The sequence below is a fragment of the Rhipicephalus sanguineus genome, chromosome 7 (genome assembly GCF_013339695.2).
Source record: "Rhipicephalus sanguineus isolate Rsan-2018 chromosome 7, BIME_Rsan_1.4, whole genome shotgun sequence".
NCBI lineage: Eukaryota > Metazoa > Arthropoda > Arachnida > Ixodida > Ixodidae > Rhipicephalus > Rhipicephalus sanguineus.
In genome coordinates, this window is record NC_051182.1 from 33,550,638 (window position 1) to 33,569,320 (window position 18,683).

General features: G+C 46.2%; 1 protein-coding gene across 1 annotated transcript in view; it reads left to right on the forward strand.

Annotated features, from left to right (window-relative positions):
* The window catches only part of LOC119399382 (sodium-coupled monocarboxylate transporter 1), a 184,973-nt gene extending 168,718 nt beyond the window's left edge, over positions 1 to 16,255 (forward strand). Inside the window, exons 9-15 of the mRNA XM_037666198.2 lie at positions 14 to 123; positions 1,855 to 1,922; positions 3,637 to 3,723; positions 6,510 to 6,688; positions 8,397 to 8,500; positions 15,750 to 15,850; positions 15,943 to 16,255. Of these exons, the coding sequence (XP_037522126.1) occupies positions 14 to 123; positions 1,855 to 1,922; positions 3,637 to 3,723; positions 6,510 to 6,688; positions 8,397 to 8,500; positions 15,750 to 15,850; positions 15,943 to 16,029 (736 nt within the window). The 3' untranslated portion in view covers positions 16,030 to 16,255. The remainder of the gene's footprint in view (positions 1 to 13; positions 124 to 1,854; positions 1,923 to 3,636; positions 3,724 to 6,509; positions 6,689 to 8,396; positions 8,501 to 15,749; positions 15,851 to 15,942) is intronic.
* The last annotated feature ends 2,428 nt before the right edge of the window (positions 16,256 to 18,683 follow it).

An 18,683-nucleotide genomic window follows, 5' to 3' on the forward strand; every position in this document is an offset into this window, starting at 1 on the left:
TCTTATGTTGCAGCACGACGTCGTCGACGATTAATTCGCAAGCAGCTATTTTGTACGTTGACGTCATTGCTCCTCGGTGGAAGAATTCCACACGTCATGTCTTGTGGATTACGCGTTGCACAGGTGAGCGTAGTAGCTATTCGGCGCAACGCCAACCTACTAGTTGAAACTTCACGTCGAAAAGAGGACACCGCTGTACTGTATACGCGATCGTGCACGTAAAGTTTGTAATTCCAGTGCGCACACAACTACAAGCACGTAGCGAGGGCACACCGCACAATAAATACATTACCTAGTCCGATAACAAAAGCACAAGTTTATTGTCCTTTCGTATGAACGACAAAGCCTCTAAAAACGCGATACGATGCCTTCGGTGCATGTTATGTACGGCGCGTGAGACGCCAAAAACAAAAGTTCACGTGTGTTCTGAGTTGACACAATGAGTAACAAGCAACAGAGCGCACATTCGAGAGCTTCGCATGCATTTACCATGCATTAGTTATCAGCAATAAAGCGAACGTATACGTACACATGAAAAGTGACACCCGGTACTTTCCGCAGTGCACGCGATTTGCGCTGGGTATACGCAACAGTTGGACATTGCGTGGCTTTCCTAAAGAGCACACAAAAGGAGCAGCATGCGTGAATCGACTGTGCCGCTTTTACGGCGAAAAAAAAAAAAAACCCGCACCTCCCCGAAGGGGATCGTGAGGAAATGCGAATGCATTTGGGTGCACCCGATGAGTGTGCGATTAATTAATGAAGAGAGACGAGAGTGTGCACGTGGAGGCGTAATGCTCGAGTTGCATTGTGTTACACTTCGTCCTAGTGGTATCGTTGCCGCGAGAGATTCGACTTCACCGACTTCCATCGCTATCAAGACACCAAAGCGCGCACTACCTGCATGATATATCTAGGTCCGAGCGCGGAGAGGAGGAGCGCCCGAGGTCTCTCTCCGCCGAGCGAGCTCCGCGATAACAGCGCCCTCACCGGGTACACTCCTCGTCTCCCTTACCCTCCGCTGCTCCGCGATGCGAGCGCCATCACACGCCCGCGCGCTCCTCCTCTCCCTTAACCTCCGCCGCTCACCACCTGCTCCGGTTGCTAGGCGCGGCGCCGCTGTTGCTAGGGGCGAGGAGGAGCGCGCGCGGAGAGATAACACCTGTGCGCACGCCGGCCAGGGACGCAGGACAACCCCCGACTAAGAAATGCATTCGCATTTAAAAGACGGCAAAAATATCGCGACTTACTCGATGCGCGTATGCGCTTGCAAACGACGCCACGAAAGTCGCGAAATGTTTAGATGCTCCTTCGCTAGGCGGCGATGCCCATGTTTGCGATGTGGAGGCTTCATGAATGTGACGTCAGGGCCTCTCCTTAGTGTTCCTTCCTCCATAGGTTATTTTCCAAGGAATGGAGATGCCATCGCTGGATCGGAAACTTCGTAATATCGGGTTTCGTTAGATCGAGTTTTAAACTGTAATTCCAGCTTAGACTTATCACGAAAGAAAAAACCGATACATGTAGTTTCTCGTTCATCGCATATGTCACAGTGCCTACGTCGAAGATCAAAGAATATCTAGAATTTTCACCTTACACTATCAGCCTGTTTAGGCAATGCTCAAGTGAAATATTCACAATAAAGATGCAAGTGTGATGTGAACAGTTGTTTTGTGAATAAACGCTCTGTTTGTCAAATAAGGAATTTGATTGTTACCGTTCTGGCTTCTGATTTCATCGCATTCTTAGCCACATGACAATGAATTACTGCTGTGCGACCAAGAAGGAGGTACTAAGTGTTTACGGACATGTATAACACAATGAGTTCTTGAAGTCTGTCATGTATTTTTTCAGCACTGTCTTTAGGCATAATCATGACAGTGTACAGCACGCTGTGCGTCTACATGGGCTCCCTCAACAGGGTGAGCATATTCTGGATTTGTAGTGATACTATAACCTTGTGCTATGATCATTCTGCATGAAATTCGTTGACTACATCGTATGAGATTCGACGTAGGGCAAACCAAAATTATTATTGATGCCAGCATTTCTATTCGAGTCCCTTATTGAGGTTCCTTCTGCGACGTCCACACGTTAGGTATTTTACGAACGGTGTGGCGTGACAAGGAATCATACATTACGCAATATGGAGACTATTTACAGCGCCTTCGTCACCATGTGCATAGTCATTTTCATATGAATCGCTAAATGCTGATAGGCAAGCCGAGGGGGAATCCCTGATATCTAAAACCTTTCCGCTTTCGAGCAGGTCAGCGTGCCTTTGTTGTGCCTTACCTCGCCCTTCCTCTTAACCTCTCTTGGGGTTAACTAAGAAGCTAACTAGGGATAATATCAATTCTTTGGAGTTGAACGTTCATAATGTCATCGCTATGCGCCTTGCATGTTGCGACCAGGAGTGCGATATTTGTCCCAAAGCATAATCATACAAAGCGTTGTATAATTAATTTCGAAGAAATCTTACCGCGCATCATTCGCCTATTAGGACCCGACCTAACGCAGAAACACGCGATCGTGTGGTGCTCGGGTCACGCAGGACTAGACGGCAGTAGAGAGCGGACGACGCAGCTCGCGCTTTCATCGAGCGGCCGGCCACTCCGACGAAAACCCTTTCTTACCGCGAGACATGCTTGAGCACCAATGGCTTGACTGACGAAAGTACTGTCGGCCGCAAAAGTTTGCAGGATCTACAGTGCGTTGCGGATCGACGGAAAACTGCATTGCCGCGTCACATACCGTCACACGGCATGGTGTTGAGGCCATCGGCCGTGGCCTCAGCGATTAGCTCGCCAACGCACCGTTCCCGGAACCAATCGCGGAGGCTACGGCCGATAGCTTATATCTCCTTACATAATGGAAGGAGATATTCGCGCGCAAATAAGGTGCTGGCTACTCCTTAGCTCAGTAGGGCAGGCGTTTGTTTCGACCGAGGACCCGGAATCGAACAGAGACAGTGCGCCAATACAACGTAATGATGATGAGGCACGGCGGTGGCTATACGATCTCACAAAAGGAGACACCTTTAATGGTTCATTTCCCCATGGGCCATTGGAATCTGGAATACGTTGCCCGATGAAGCTGGTGAATTCCAGTTTGTTGATGGTTTTATTGCAAAATTAGAGGCACATTTTGGTTGCGCGTAAGAACATTCGTGCGCCTACTCGACAATATGATCCACTGTAGGCATACTTTAACAAAAAAAAAGCGCGCGTTAATGTATGGTACTTTTTGATATGAGATGTCATTCCTGCAATGTACTGTAGATTGAAAATTATAGAATCTTACCTATTGCAAACAGAATGATGTCATGCGACTAATGTTGTAATTGTGGTGAGTATCTTTTTTTCTTTTCTGTTATTGTAAACACAGAAACTTTCCTATGTTGATAGCCAAAGTGGTTGTTTACTACTTCTCTTTCTCCAATCCTCATGTTGAGTTTTTCATCTATTTACTGTAGTGCCCTGTGCAAAGGCTCACAGTATTGTTAAATAAAATAAATAAACCAAATATGCCGTCTCGCCCAGAACACCGCTTTACTTCGGTTAATTTTTACATGTGTACATGACTTCATCTGTCTTGCCCTCAACTTTTTCAATCCTGCCTCTTTCTTCTGATCAGGTATTCCTTATGGTATACACATGCCTGACATCGCCTTACGTAGGACTATGTTTATTGGCTGTGCTATTTCCATTTGTCCACTCCAAGGTAAGTACAGCTGCTTTGACACGTAGCAGGCAAAGATAGTTATGGCTACATAGAATGAACAGGTGCTACAAAGGATGAAAACCAGCGGAAAACAAAGGACACAGCGAAAACAATTCGACGGGACAGGCTGGCACTTACAACTGAACAGAGAACCTCGTTTGAAAGGCTTATTTAAACTCACCGGCAACCACGCTGCGCATGTGTGAGCAACCATGCTCCGCCTAAAACAAAAGATAACCGAAAAACCTTAGCTAGAAATAATCGCGTTCAGAAATATCATCTCTTTGCCAGATAGATGCACTGACGTGTCACTGACACAGTCATTACCCCGTTTCTTTATGTAAAATACCTCTAAAATTCCCCTTTCGTTCTTTGTCCCGCCCCTGCCCAAAACACTAGTGCTTTGAAAAGCAGGAGTGCACCCGCACTGCCTGCAGTGGCTCGGCAGATGAGCACCGTCACTCATGGGAAGGGAGGCCCTGTGTTCCCTGATTTGATTGTTAATACAACGGCCAGTTTAGCCGATGTATGCTTTGCCGCACGATAACGGGATGTGATAGATCACACGTGTGGCGCAATCACACCTGTGTTTTCCGCTGGTTTTTATCCTTTGTGACTAGTACCAACTAGCCCAGCCCAACACCTTGGGAACATGTGCTATTTGCGGCACTGAAAGGTGCGAAAAGTTTTAAATAGGAGTGGGACACTTGCTAACCTGAAAATACGCAGTGAATATTATGAGAAAATCGTGCACACTATTGACATGCATCTAGTTTGCCAAGAACTTGGACTTTGGTAAAGCCGGCGTTCTCCAATAATGTAGTTACTAGTTTACAAGTGACCCCTAACGAATAACGGTCTACTGCTCCAACCATCCTAGAAGTATAGTTAAAGCCTTCGACACCCTATTTCGGCTGAGAATGGTGCGCCTGAAGTCTTAAGCAAAACAGAGGCCAAATAATTCGCTGCTTTTCCGGATAGCGGAGGGAGTACTTACCTCTAGTCGCACTATTTAAGCACCTACTTGTTACTCCTCTCTGCAAGGCTTTTCAAGCCTTCTTATGAAGATGTGTTGATTCCGTTAAAATGATGTATAGTTGATTTAAAGGTTACAGCACTTAAAGTTGGGCTGCTGAATACATTTTACTTTCTGGTTGTTTTGCTTGTAAGAGTAATAACTTTTACGGCACACCAAAATGTACGATTACATAACATCATTCTTTTCTTTACTTATTGTTACTAAAGAGGAAGCTACGGGTTGAGGTCGAGCTGTAGGGCCAGAGGGACGCCTCAGCCACTGCGCCGATTTTGACATCATACAGCAATAACAGAAAGGATAACAATTGTGGCCGTAGCTTCTGAGCCGGTGGCTAGCTGGAACCCGAAGAGATGAAACGGAGGCAGAAAATATCCCAAACTTTACTCATCACGTCACAGCGCCAGACTGACGGGTCGCCACAGCGGCGAATGCTTGGACCAGCGAGCAGAGTGCTACGGGCCGCTCGTCTTCGTCCCGATGGCAACCCGGCCAGCCATCGCGCTACCACACAATATAAACACATCTCAGTTGCACTTGCAAATGTCAAACCGAAACAATTTAAAAGCCTACAACAGTAAAGCGGTTTCGTGCAGAACACAAGTCCGAATGAAATAAACAGTTCGTAGCTTCTTTTCCTAAATGCTTTGAAATGCACCAAAATTAACATTTGTTGACACCTTATTATCCGTTGAAATTGCATTATTTTTTTTTGTTTGAGAATACCTCAGAGGCCCCGTAAGAGGCATAGGGTGAGGGGGGAATACAGTACAATTCAGTACATTGTATATGAACATTTCCACAGAGTGCAAATTACAGGGTAGTAGAATAAATTAACATACAATAAAGTAACATGTAGAAAAGAGATTAATGGATAACTATACGTGCAAACGAGGAAGAAGAAAAAAATTTATTTGTTTGTGTGCGCGACATAGTAAGTATTGCGTAGGAATTGCGTACGTATGTCCTACGTAGTATTGCGTAGGACATAGTAAGTATTGCGTTAAATTTTTCTGTAACATAATACGTGTTTAGGGACCTGGTGAAGTCATTTGCGAAAATAGTGTGTGTCATTGGACAAAAGATTGTTTTGAGTGTAAGTTATTGTTTTTATTACCTTAAAGTAAACAAAATTGAGTTGTCAGAGCTATAGTCGTATACAGCTTTAGAAAGCGGCGGCATTTCCATCTGAAAGGCGGATGAACCCAAGCCTGCACCAATGGGCGCGCGCTCGGGACTGACGTCATGAGTGGGACGGCCGGTGGCTCCACCTTCGGAGAACATCGGCACGTGCATGAGCGGGACTATTTCTTTAGTCGCGTAGGCGATCGGCGGCCGCCCTTCGGTCGTCTGGGCGGGGCCTCTCCTGCCTTCTTAAGTTGTATCCGACTATAGGTTCCATGTTTTTTCTCTGGATATTAGGAAATTTGTCCGTGTGAACGCATTGCATAGTTAGAGCTCATTTCAAGTGAATGATGCAACTATATGATAAGACTTAATTAAAGTGGCGAGTTGTGTTTGTCGGTGCATAATTCTGACAAACTGCAGTGCAAAGAACACACGCATGGGACAGAAAGCGACAAGGACATCAATGCTTGTTTTTGTCGTTTTTTGTTCCGTTCGTATGTCTTTTTTTTTCGCGCTGTAGTTTGTCAAAGCTATGTAGCAGATAATGATGTTTTTCACTCGCTCAGTATACGCAACCTGCGCGTGCTATTCGAAAATACTGCTGCATCTTCTTTTTCCGCAGGGTGCCGGCGTGGGGACGATTCTCGTGGTCATCTTCCAAATATGGCATATGTCAAAATTGGTACAGAAAGGGACAAAACCACCCCGAATGCCAGTTTCCTTGGACTACTGCCCTGGAAACGTGACGTTTCTTACATCACCGAATACATTTAATACCAGCAGGCTGCTCGAGGCTTCGAGGTAATAACGTAATTACGTGTTGGTGCTCCGCTAAGTCAGAAAGAAAGCGTTTCGAGGGATGGAGGCTCTCGAGACGAAGAGTAGCCCCTGACGCAGCATAAAAGCGTCTCCGCGTTTGGAATCGAAAAGTCTCAAGCGGCGCTCATCGATGAGTGGAAACTCTTGAAATTTATTGAATGTTCAAGGAATTCTGTACCACTACAGAGGACATTTCGTAAAAAAAAGTGATACCACATGAGAAAGGAAAGTATATTTAGCAGAACACCAATAGCCTGCTTAAGAAACACTGGGGCCATCATACCGCATGCACTCGCAAACTGTACCGAAATTTGCTACCCGTCGTGGGGATTTGACGTATGCGGCATTATGAACCATGCTGCGGATTTGACAACCGGCGAAATCATTTGATGGATGTGAAACGAAAAATTTTCATGTGTGTATATACACACGCACACATGTAAACACACACGGACGTACATGTAGAGGGGACGGACTCCCCTCCTTTCGCCGTAAGAGAACGCTGGGTACGTCCCTAGCACATCGCATGTGCAGGCTATGCTGTCCTGATACACAGCCACCATTTAATTAGGAAGAGACGGCAGTGCTGAATCAGAAGTTGAGATGACAAGTCCCGACCCTACCACCGTCGCATTAAATCGGTACTTGTGGCCTTGGAGTTACTGCATGCACTTCCCTATTCTCCAGCAGGAAGATCGTGCAGTAGCTCTAGGCAGGCTTAAAATCACTGAAAGCTGAGAAGTAACAACCCTTTTCTCTTCACCGCAGCTGCGCCGATTGGTGAAAATGTTCACGTAGGGGTGTTTCTCATAGTGATAGCGTTCCTGATATTCCATAAAGGCGGTTTAGCATTTGCTTGCCGCGAAAAAATAATATTAAATGTCTATGCACTACCAATAATTCTTACACAACGAATATTTGACCATTTCCAGCCTTAATCTGCTCTATTTAAAGCCACAGTAAGGCCTTATTTACCTGTGTGGTTCATAGAGAACGTTATTTTAGAAATTGTACTCCCGTTTTCGTGCACTTTCTGATTGTTGTACTCTGCATTTTGCTTAAGTTTGATATTTGATTCTGAATTGCTTTTAATCACAATGTTTATTGTATTTGTTTCGGATTTACGGCATCGCTACGTACATTGTGTTTTGATTTGTTTCATGACTGAGTATGATCGCTTCGCGTCTGGTTGTGGTAATGTGTAGAGCCTGTAATTATCGGTTTCCGTCTACTTCGGTGTCTCCCTACGCACCCCCCCCCCACTCACTCTCTCTCCCGCCGCTTACGTGTAATGCCGGAATGAGTGTTATGGTTAAGAAAAAGAGAATAGAAACAGCAATTTTAAATTTTGTGAATGGAAAATAGTGTATGGTTTTTGTAAGACTAGTTCCGCCACACGGCAGACCCAGTTATATTGTGCAAAGAAGACATTATCATCTTGAGTAGCTTTTAGCGCAAAAAAAGGACACGGACACAGAGGGAGGGAACAAGACCAGCGCTATCTATAGCGCTGGTCTTGTTCCCTCCCTCTGTGTCCGTGTCCTTTTTTTGCGCTAAAAGCTACTCAAGATGAATTTCTACCAACTAGCTCGTCTTTCGGTCTTACTACAAGACATTATCAATCGTTTGGCGTATCCATGCCTTTAGCACACGAATTCACTTACCTATTTTGTCCTTATACTTCCTTCAGATTGGCAGAGCCATTTTCCCTGTTTCGAATTTCGTACTTCTGGAGCGGTTTCTTTGGCATTTTCGCAACGATTGCCATCGGCCTATTGATCAGCGCCTTGACAGGTAAAGCCAGAAATTTTGTTGTCGTTGAGAATGTATGTGTTGTATTATAAAGAAGGAAGTACTTGATTCCCATTAAGCTTTCGTTGAATACAGAATGAGAAATGTGGAGCTAACGTGGTTGCTATGAAGGTGTCCAATATCGATCTGATATTACTACCAGCCTCTGTCCATCGAAAGGTACACTTCAGCAGGTTGGATTCCAAAAGGTTGTACATACTAGTCTCACACCTCTGTCGCACCATTTTTGTGGCTGAAGAGAAGAAACGAGAGTGAGAGTTCACACAACTGAACTCGATGTTCCACATGATGGCACCAGCGCGCAGACACAATGAACATGAGAAGAAGAAAACAACTCCGGTGGCTCTCGGCTAAGATTAACCGGAAAACCAAAGAATAACGTTACGAAACATCGCGCACTGCGCTCAGAGGTTTACGTAATTTATATCCCCTGATGTTTCGTGATTGTTTACCTTGTTTTTCTTCTATTTGGCTAGGTGCGAGCCCGGCGAAGTGTTTTCTTCATATTTTCGTATTCTCTGTGTGTGTACGCACTGGTTTCATCATGCAATCATACCTACGCAGCTTAATGTGCTGCATTTACTACACGGCTCAACAAACTCTACTTCAAATAGCACGCCCAAGTCCTATGACTTAGAATAAGGCAGCGTGCGAACAAGTTACCACACACACAAAGTCAAACCTGTAATTCTAACCCCCGTAAGCATTTCGACTCTCCTACTTTAAATTGCCATCTGTAAAAAAATAATCCAATTGCAACCTAACCATGATGCTCGACTGTTCACACTATATATGTCACCTTTATGAGTCCGTCTTGTCTTGCTCTGACTGGGGCGTGGTCCTTCCATTGTAGGTTTTTGAACTGTCCTTTCATAACGTCCGTCGCCCTTGAGTGAGAGCCACCCCTTTCAACGTCGTCGCGTAGGTGCGAAGTAGACATCGGTTCGCTTGGACGCTGACAATCTCGCATCATGTGTTAGTTAAGCCAAGACCAGTGCTGTGGCGATGATGTGTTGTTTCGGCAATTAAATCTCAATGCGTTGTCAACGTCGAAATATCTTTATTACTTACGTGGCAACGGGACCTAAGTTCGTGGGCAAGCGGAGGCTTGAAGAGACGCGAAAATCCTTGAAAAGGGAACGTCACTAGCGCCAACGTTTCGGCAAATGGACTTTTCTTCGGCAAGGAAGCAAGCCCACTTGTCGAAACGTTGTCTTCGGCGACATTTCTTGTTCACGGTCTGTGGCGTAAAAGCCCAGAAACGGAGCAAATGACAAAAAAGGCGAGCACTTGTCCACGTCCCCTTTTGTCATTTGCTCCGTTTCCGCGCTATTGCGCTACAGATCATCGGGCACCAGCTAGCCCGATCTGCAAATCTTGTTCAAAGATTTTTTTCATCTCCACGCGCCAGCGGACGCTTGCTTCGGCTTCACCAGGCCACATGTTACTCCGCCGCAATTCACTGCACGTCCACCGCACATGTAGACAAAGTGAACGTCAATCGAATAGGGACTTTTATTGCAGTATATACACAACGAAACATAGCCTCAACGGCCACAACGTATACGTCTTGCTCAAGACAATTTCTCTTGCCCGCAAGGAAAATTATGCGAGACCCGTGCAGCCACGCAAACACTGTCCTCAATACACGCAGAACAGCAGCGTAACGATTCGAACTTTTGAAGTGGGGGTCAATAAGTGAACGACATCTTAATGACTTTGCTGCGATTCTACGTAAGATATTCCTTCTCTTGCATTTGATTTGTGTTTTTGTTTGTGCAGTGACGACTATATGTAGACGAAGCAGATATGTCCTGCGGCGGAGCTTTGGGGATTACACGGAGAAGGGGGCATTTGGTTGAGTGAGCGCATCGCTACTGGCTGCGAGCACTGAAAGAAAAATCGCCGCATCTCCACGAAGTGAATGATGATGAGTGGGCGAAGCACTGGGATCGTTCGGTGTAATCGTAAATCACCCGTGACTTTCCCCACTCACGCATTTAAATGAGTGACAAAGCTCAGTTGGTAGAGCATCGGACGCGTTATTCGAAGGTCGCAGGTTCGGTCCCTGCCCGTGGGAAGCTATCTTTTCGTCCACTTTTCTTTCTTCACAATTACCTTACGTTTATTACTAAAAACATCCCCTATACTTTCCTTGGCATTATTGTCTGTTAGTTCTCATTAATATTGTGTATAACAAAGAAAACGAGCCCTTGAAATTAACACTTCTTTCCTTCATTCATAGCGAGGGTCTCGTTCTGGCAGACTTGATGCTTTCAGGTGGTATGCGAGGGATTATTGGTCAGCTGCCAGCTCGTAATAAGTTCACGTGCTACGTGACGCCAACAGGCAGAAAAAAGAGTGTTCCACACTCGCCGTCTTGGCTACTGGCGGCGCTGACTGACGCTCCCACGTTTAAATGCACACATATTGGCCTCGAGGCCCACCACTGGAAACGCCGGCGCCACCGTCGGCGTGACGTGCTTGGCAGGATCACGTGGTCTCAGCGGCCGCGTCGGCTGCTTGTGGCGCGCTGCCGCGTGCTTTGAAAACGAGTTTCAAGTCCCACATGCGCTGCGGTCTGTTCAAATTCGGAAGTTTTCTCTCATTTTCTACTAAATTGACACCATTGTAATAGAGTGGCTGCCTCCGAAGGCGACGAACATGGGGCTCTACCGCTCGGTGCCGCAGTGCCGCGCTTACGCAAAGGAGCCCAGTGTCAGCCTGCACTGGTAACCGCGGGACAAGAAACAGCGTGAAGCATGGGTTGTAAAGCTAAGAACCGACAAGTAGCCATCCGCTACGAGTCTTGTGTGCAACAAGCACTTCCGCGACGAAGGCTTTTGTTACTGGGTCGGGCCTGCGATGTTCGGTGAGTAGCAGACAGCGCGCACTGAGACGATGGCTCGCGCGCGCTTCCCGCCGGCAAATGATGCTTATCTGCCACAGGATGGTAAAAGTGCTACCTTTTACCACGTGTGATGCCATCTCAGAACCCTCCAATGCGACCTCTTGATCGTCGGCCCCGTGCTCAGCGTCCACAAAATCGGCTGCAGATGCGCAAGTCATTGTTTAGATACGTTGAATTAAAAAGCGCACAGGGTCCCTTAGGCATTCGTTAAAGATGACTAGAAGGCAAAAGCCATCTTCTTCTTGTCAGTCGATGTACTGATTCTCCCGCGCCCCCCTCCTAAACCGTTCTGCACCTAACGCGGCTTTGAACGGCCTCCGTGACCGATCACGGAGGCAATGCAAAGCGACCATGACGTGTGAATACATCATGTGACGTCACATTATGTGACGTCATAATGACGCTACATATTTTGGCGATCTGTGACGTCATGATGACGTCATATGGTGACACCATCACGTGACGATTATTTTTTGCATCACTCGTATTGACGCTGCCGACGCGGGACGCCGACGGGCAACCTTCCCATTTGATGAGGCATGCATTGCTTCATAAGCAACATAAATTTTGCATTGCCCCCGTGATCGGCCCACCGGCCAACCCCATGTATTTTCTTGGAGCCTCATTTATTTACGTGGGAAAGATGCCACCCTGTTGGAGTTAGACACGACACTGCTGCCAAAATTGCTGGGGTACACGCCAAATATTTACTATCCTGTTTTGCGGCTGCTGGTTGCTGCAATACCTTCTATTTTATTCACCGCTATTTCAAGTTCATGTGGGTCCTAGTTCACAGCCGACGTTTGCAGAACAAGTCCGGCAAACGTTACTGTATTTTCATTCTTTTCCTAGACGTCGCATGCTACTACATGCTCAGTCTCGTAGACTGGTTCTCCTTCTACCTGCAATCTCGAAGTGGTGAAACTTTGGTCTATGAATTTGCTGATGACAGAGAGCGGCAACTTCACTGGAATGCAAACGGAACGATAATTAAGGAGCATTAAAAAAAGGCGTCGCATTTGCTCACGTTTTGTGTGAGCACCAAACGAAACGAATGCGCTGAATAAAGAAACAGAAGCAGCGGCATTTGCCCGCTGAGAAGACCGATCAATACGCAGTGCGAGACAACTTGTCAAATGACATTCCCGTAACGTACCCGAATTTAGACCGAAAAAAAAAAAAACACTGAATCGTCGGGACGGCAGATCACAAAGTTGACATGCGCACCGAAGCCGCAGTTGTAAGGAAATTGTTTTTGAACTGCTCCGATAGCGTCCGCGCAACAGTAGTTGTTTGTTTACTCACAAATTCTCATATTTTTAGGCCTAAAGTTCCCAGCGCGGTGCCCAGCGCTCGTAGCAAGAGCGAAACCATCAGTACGAACATACATGCAGAAGCACATGCATGCAGAGGCACCGTCAGTCGTCGCGAACCCGTGCGATCGCTGGCTTGAGGCTTCTTTCTGTTATGCTCCGTTTGGTTGTACAGGCAGTCTACTCTAACGAGATATTTCACATAGTTTGCACTCAGCGAGTGACTACCTTTCACGCAAGAAGCCGGTTCAGGGGTCTACAACGCGGTGACAGCGTGAAGCGGGTGCTCGGTTTTGTGCAAAGAGACAGCGACTGTAGACTATCTTGTGCTTTCAGTTCGTCGAAAATGATTATTTTGACAGTAAAGAACACAGTTCATTTCGAAAGTGTTCACAGAAATGCCCTGGAGGGCTTCCGCGATGTGTTTTTGTAGAGCGCCGACAGCAAAGCCTATGGGGAGCGCGCCGGCGGTATCCTGCCTAGCACGCAATCGAGGCGCGTCCGATAGAGGGCGACTCCGTAACTCCTCGAGGCCAATACCCTATAAAGTGGACGGGGGGGATGGCCGCCGCGGTAGCTCAGTTGGTAGAGCATCGGACGCGTTATTCGAAGGTCGCAGGTTCGGTCCCTGCCCGCGGCAAGCTATCTTTTCGTCCACTTTTCTTTCTTCACAATTACCTTACATTTATTACTAAAAACATCCCCTATACTTTGCTTGGCATTATTGTCTGTTAGTTCTCATTAATATTGTGTATAACAAAGAAAACGAGCCCTTGAAAGTAACACTTCTTTCCTTTATTCATAGCGAGGGTCTCGTTCTGGCAGACTTGATGCTTTCAGGTGGTATGCGAGGGATTATTGGTCAGCTGCCAGCTCGTAATAAGTTCACGTGCTACGTGACGCCAACAGGCAGAAAAAGAGTGTTCCACACTCGCCGTCATGGCTACTGGCGGCGCTGACTGACGCTCCCACGTTTAAATGCACACATATACCCTATAAAGTGGACGGGGGGGATGGCCGCCGCGGTAGCTCAGTTGGTAGAGCATCGGGCGCGTTATTCGAAGGTCGCAGGTTCGGTCCCTGCCCGCGGCAAGCTATCTTTTCGTCCACTTTTCTTTCTTCACAATTACCTTACATTTATTACTAAAAACATCCCCTATACTTTCCTCGGCATTATTGTCTGTTAGTTTTCATTAATATTGTGTATAACAAAGAAAACGATCCCTTGAAATTACAACTTCTTTCCTTCATTCAAAGCGGTGTACAGTTATATACAACGTTTATTAGTCATAAATGGTATGTCGTGTTGAGATGTGGATTCCGTTTTCCCTTCATTTTTACTGCTTTGTGGTCCGTGAAATGTAGAGCCAATGGTTCTTCGATCGGATCTAGCCTGAAGTGGGCAAACTCCGATGTTTTCTATTTCGATTGTACACGGTGCTCTGCCGTGACGGACGGACATACGGCGGACGGACAAGCCTCGGCTTTAAGGTGCTTCGCCCCTAATACTTTTGTCAATACCCACACAAAGCTTACCTGGTTCTGGGAAAGCCTCGCCGCATCCTGCAAAGTTTGAACGAAACTGTAGAGATTACGAGACAAAATTTAACAGCTTGATTTACCTGACATTGTGTGCATGCTATAAGATGTGTACAAGATGAATAGTTGTACAACATTTAATGAAACTCTGACGGTAAACTTTACTGCCGACAGATACTGTAGAATCTGCACAATGTCGCTAACATATATCTGAGTGTAAGGTGCGGACTTGTGAAGTGTACAAAAACATAATTGATCCCTCCATCGTAGGAATCGGAATAACACGAAAGTAAAACGTGCCCCTATAGAAGTAACTGATCGTTTACTGTACATTGATATAAGAGAGTTTGCACAATGTATAGTCATGTCTGGCAGCTATAGCACCGTTTAACGTGGATGCACCCACTTTGATGCTTGGTGGTACATCTCTATGCCGACGACTAACGGCCATGTTCAATGATTAAACAAACACTTGTGGTAGCTGTAGTAGTTAGCGGTGAAAGCGTAATTAGAGAACGAGCTGTGATAGCCAGAAGAGCGTCGCATATTGGACGAACTTGGTCGCCATCCTGCGGCATGTTAAAATGCGATTGAACACTACGGCCGCACTAGAGGGAAACGCAAAGCGCGTCGTGCCGCTCCGGTAGCCCGGCAGCAATTTTTCGCGGGGTGAGCGCGTAGGCGGGGAACGCGGTGTTACAGCCAGGTGAGGCAGGCGCGCGTCGCAGAGCTATTTTTGGTTTGATTAGCGTGATGCTATGAGCGAGGCCGACGCTTTTACGACGCATGCGTTAAGGTCGCCGCCTCGCGGTATGTTAAGGCGTTGACAAAATTGCACTTCTATTGAAAACGCGCCGAATGGGACGAACATGTAATGCGTTGCAGGTACTAATCGCGGAAGCCGCAGTAATGATGAATTACTTTGCCGCTCCTAGAGGGCAACACCACCCTGCCGACCGGGATAGTGGTAGATATTAAAGGCGCGTTTGTAAAGCCTCTAGAGTTTGTGACCGTGGCGCAGCGGATAGCGCGCCCGGTATCCATTATTGCGGACCGAGCGGTCGTGGGTTGGATGCCCGTTGACGGAACATCTTTCTTTGCCATTTAATTGTGTACATTTCTTTGGCGTCATTTCCGTGACGGAAATACGTCACTGAAGTCTTGGTGGACCCCGACATAAAACACTTTCGTGTCAAAATGCTCAGTTAACTGTTGCCTTATTTTATCAGCAGCACGCGACACGTCCATTTCTTCGCAATAATGCCACATAAATGCAGACTAAAGAACTGTTTGTTGATCTGTTTAGAAGGCACGTCTCGCTTTTAAATGTCTTGCGAACAGCCGATGTCAAAGACAATGGTTGTATTCGTACTGTAGAGCATTGCATGCATACTGCAGAATTCGTTCGTGGTGCTTGATAGGGGCATTGCTAGAAATGTAATCGCTGATTGCTCCCTTTCTGTTCCAGGAGAAATGTGGAGTAAACAGGAGCAACCGGAATTATGCAGTGATGTACTTGTTAAGTTATGGCGGAAACCAACACACCGGCGTGTCGAATCACAACATGAGGTGAATATTTCAGGTGGATGTATACCTTGAAAAAGTGAAGTGTAACTACAACAGAGACTTTCCTTTGCCTCACAACGAGTTCACTCTTTCAGGAAACGAAGACATCAAAGTTCGAAGAGCACAACTGCAGCGCAGAACTTGAAGACCTCAATACGCCTCGAGGAGAAACTTGCGTGTAGATAGGGTTACTCACATAAATCTTGCATGTGTAATTCTCACAGCAAACTTGAGACGGACGGGCGAAAGAAAGATTCTTTTGTCCGCCCTTCTCAAGTTTTCCGGAATCACTCGATATGCAAGATTACCAACCGGCCCTGATGCAAGCCACTGTACCATAAAAATCTGCTGAGAAAAAGATTAAATGATATTATCTGCGTTTACTCTTTCCTAAATGGACGTGCGCGAAAAAAAGGAACGTTGAGTAGAATGACAAATCAAAGTTATAAAAAAACTGGTCTTTTTCTTTTGGAATGGGTGAAATGGCAGCGTGGGGTACATATGGGAGTGGACATTTCCTTAAAGAGAAATGATTATGAAAATACTGCAGTCAGTGGATGTCTTTCAATGAAGATTCAACATAGGAGACATCTTAAACTGATGAGCTCACTGGCTCTCTTCTACAAGAAAGCACAATGTAGCCAATTAAGCAAGCGTACACTCCACAGCCTTTATTTTCATTGGTCACTGGATAGGTATGATACGGCACTCACGCGCAAGCCACACAATTTACAGAATTACAGCTTACGTCGGGACCCGCGAATTTCGAGGTTACTTGATTTTAGTACGTTCTTAACGATGGACATCAAAACCCACTCCTGTGTTTTGATATCAATTGTCCTTGATAGCGCGCGTCTGACTCAGGTACAGCACTACACTTTGATTGTCATTATTGCCAGCTGGATGGACAGAAAAATCTTTATTTCGTATCCAGCGTGTTTGGGGCCTGGGCTCCCGGCTAAGTGTCGACTAGAAGGTCTTGCCCCCTAGTGGCTTCCTTGGTCCGCTGGATTGCCCAGAGCTAATCGTCCAGAGCTCAGCTGAGCAGCGCGGTCTGCCAACGCGCGCGGAGCCTGTCGGTGGAGGCCGCGTTCTCATCGCTGTGTATTAATCTCTGGCATTACCATAGGGCATGTTCTAAAGTAGTTTTTGCTTCACAATCTTTGCATTGATCGGTCGTGTATACATCTGGAAAAGAACATGAGGTAGCGCGGGATTCTTATATGACATGGTTAGTAACTGTCGTCATTGGACAGACTGCGGCCTATTGAGTTTAAGGTGAGGTGGTGGGTAAACGCGCCTCTGCAGTTCATAGTGTTTAGTAATGTCATTGAATGTAGTCATTCGGTCCTCCCACTCCCACACATCAGAAGGCTGCTGAGGGACCAGCATCTGTCATAGCGTGGAAAGTGAGTCCTCGAGCAACGTGGTGTGCAGCCTCGTTAGGGTTGACCTCTCTGTGAGGTCGGATGTGTGGGCTGGGAACCATAGAATGTAGACACATCTGTCGTGTGGGGTTGTTTTGCCTGTTCTGAGAATACGCAGTGCCTCAATAGAGATTCTGCCATTTGCATAGTAGCGCACTGCCCTTTGTGAATCGCTGATATTATAATGGGCATTAGTTTGTGCTATGGCCATAGCTACAGTTGTCTCTTGCACGTTTCAATGAGTGTCCTGTTTTCAGACTTGTGCTGCATTGTTTATTGTGATTAACTACTGCTGCGAAGAAACAGCTTTTTTGTTTGTAAGGAGCGGTGTCTACGATCACCGCTAGTTTGTTGTTTCCGAAGCTCCTCATCGTGGTTTTAAGTGGGAAGCATTTCTTAGCGAACCTTCGGCAATTTGAGCGTATCTATCTATCTACCTATCTATCTATCTATCTATCTATCTATCTATCTATCTATCTATCTATCTATCTATCTATCTATCTATCTATCTATCTATCTATCTATCTATCTATCTATCTATCTATCTATCTATCTATCTATCTATCTATCTATCTATCTATCTATCTATCTATCTATCTATCTATCTATCTATCTATCTATCTATCTATCTATCTATCTATCTATCTATCTATCTATCTATCTATCTAGCCACCTACGTCTGGGTGCTCATGATCGCCTTCTTAATTTAGTGTAGACCGAAAGTGGCGAGGGTAAGAGGATTTGATGAATATTGCTGTCGGGTCACCACACGAATAACGCGAAAATCCTGTAGCGTACGTCGCCAAACCCTTTCCTCAAGACACGTGTGGTACATACCCGTTTACCATGGGCCGAAGTGTACGGGTATGCGCCACAAATGATTCACAGTTAATATCTACCCAGGAACGGCTAGAACAGACATTGGTAATTTAAATGCGAGAGCGTTAAGAAAAACCGACGTCGGCAGCGTTGCCCCGACGAATGGAAAGAATAAAAAAATTCGGCAGATCCCACGCACCGTGGGAGTCGATGTTTTGCGAAGCATGCGGCGGGTAGGTGACTGTGGCGTAACTTTTCTGCTGAGCGACACGTTACAAAATGGCGCTAAAGATTTGTATAAACTTTATACGCACACTTATATATGTTGAAGAGCCGCATATGTGTTATATAACCAGTTCTTTACGTTTGGGTAACGCTGCCAATAGCAACGTGGGATTACCAACACTAGAAGCGGTAAGATGATATATACTGCTTATACGTGTCCCGAGAACGCCCGCACGTTTCACGAACCCGCGTGCATGTGTACCAGAACTTCTTGACATTTCTTGAACAAGGGCATCATCACCGTGATCAGTGAGCACCAGCAGCTGGTCATGACTTGTTATAGGATCCGGTCGTGATCGTAGTGA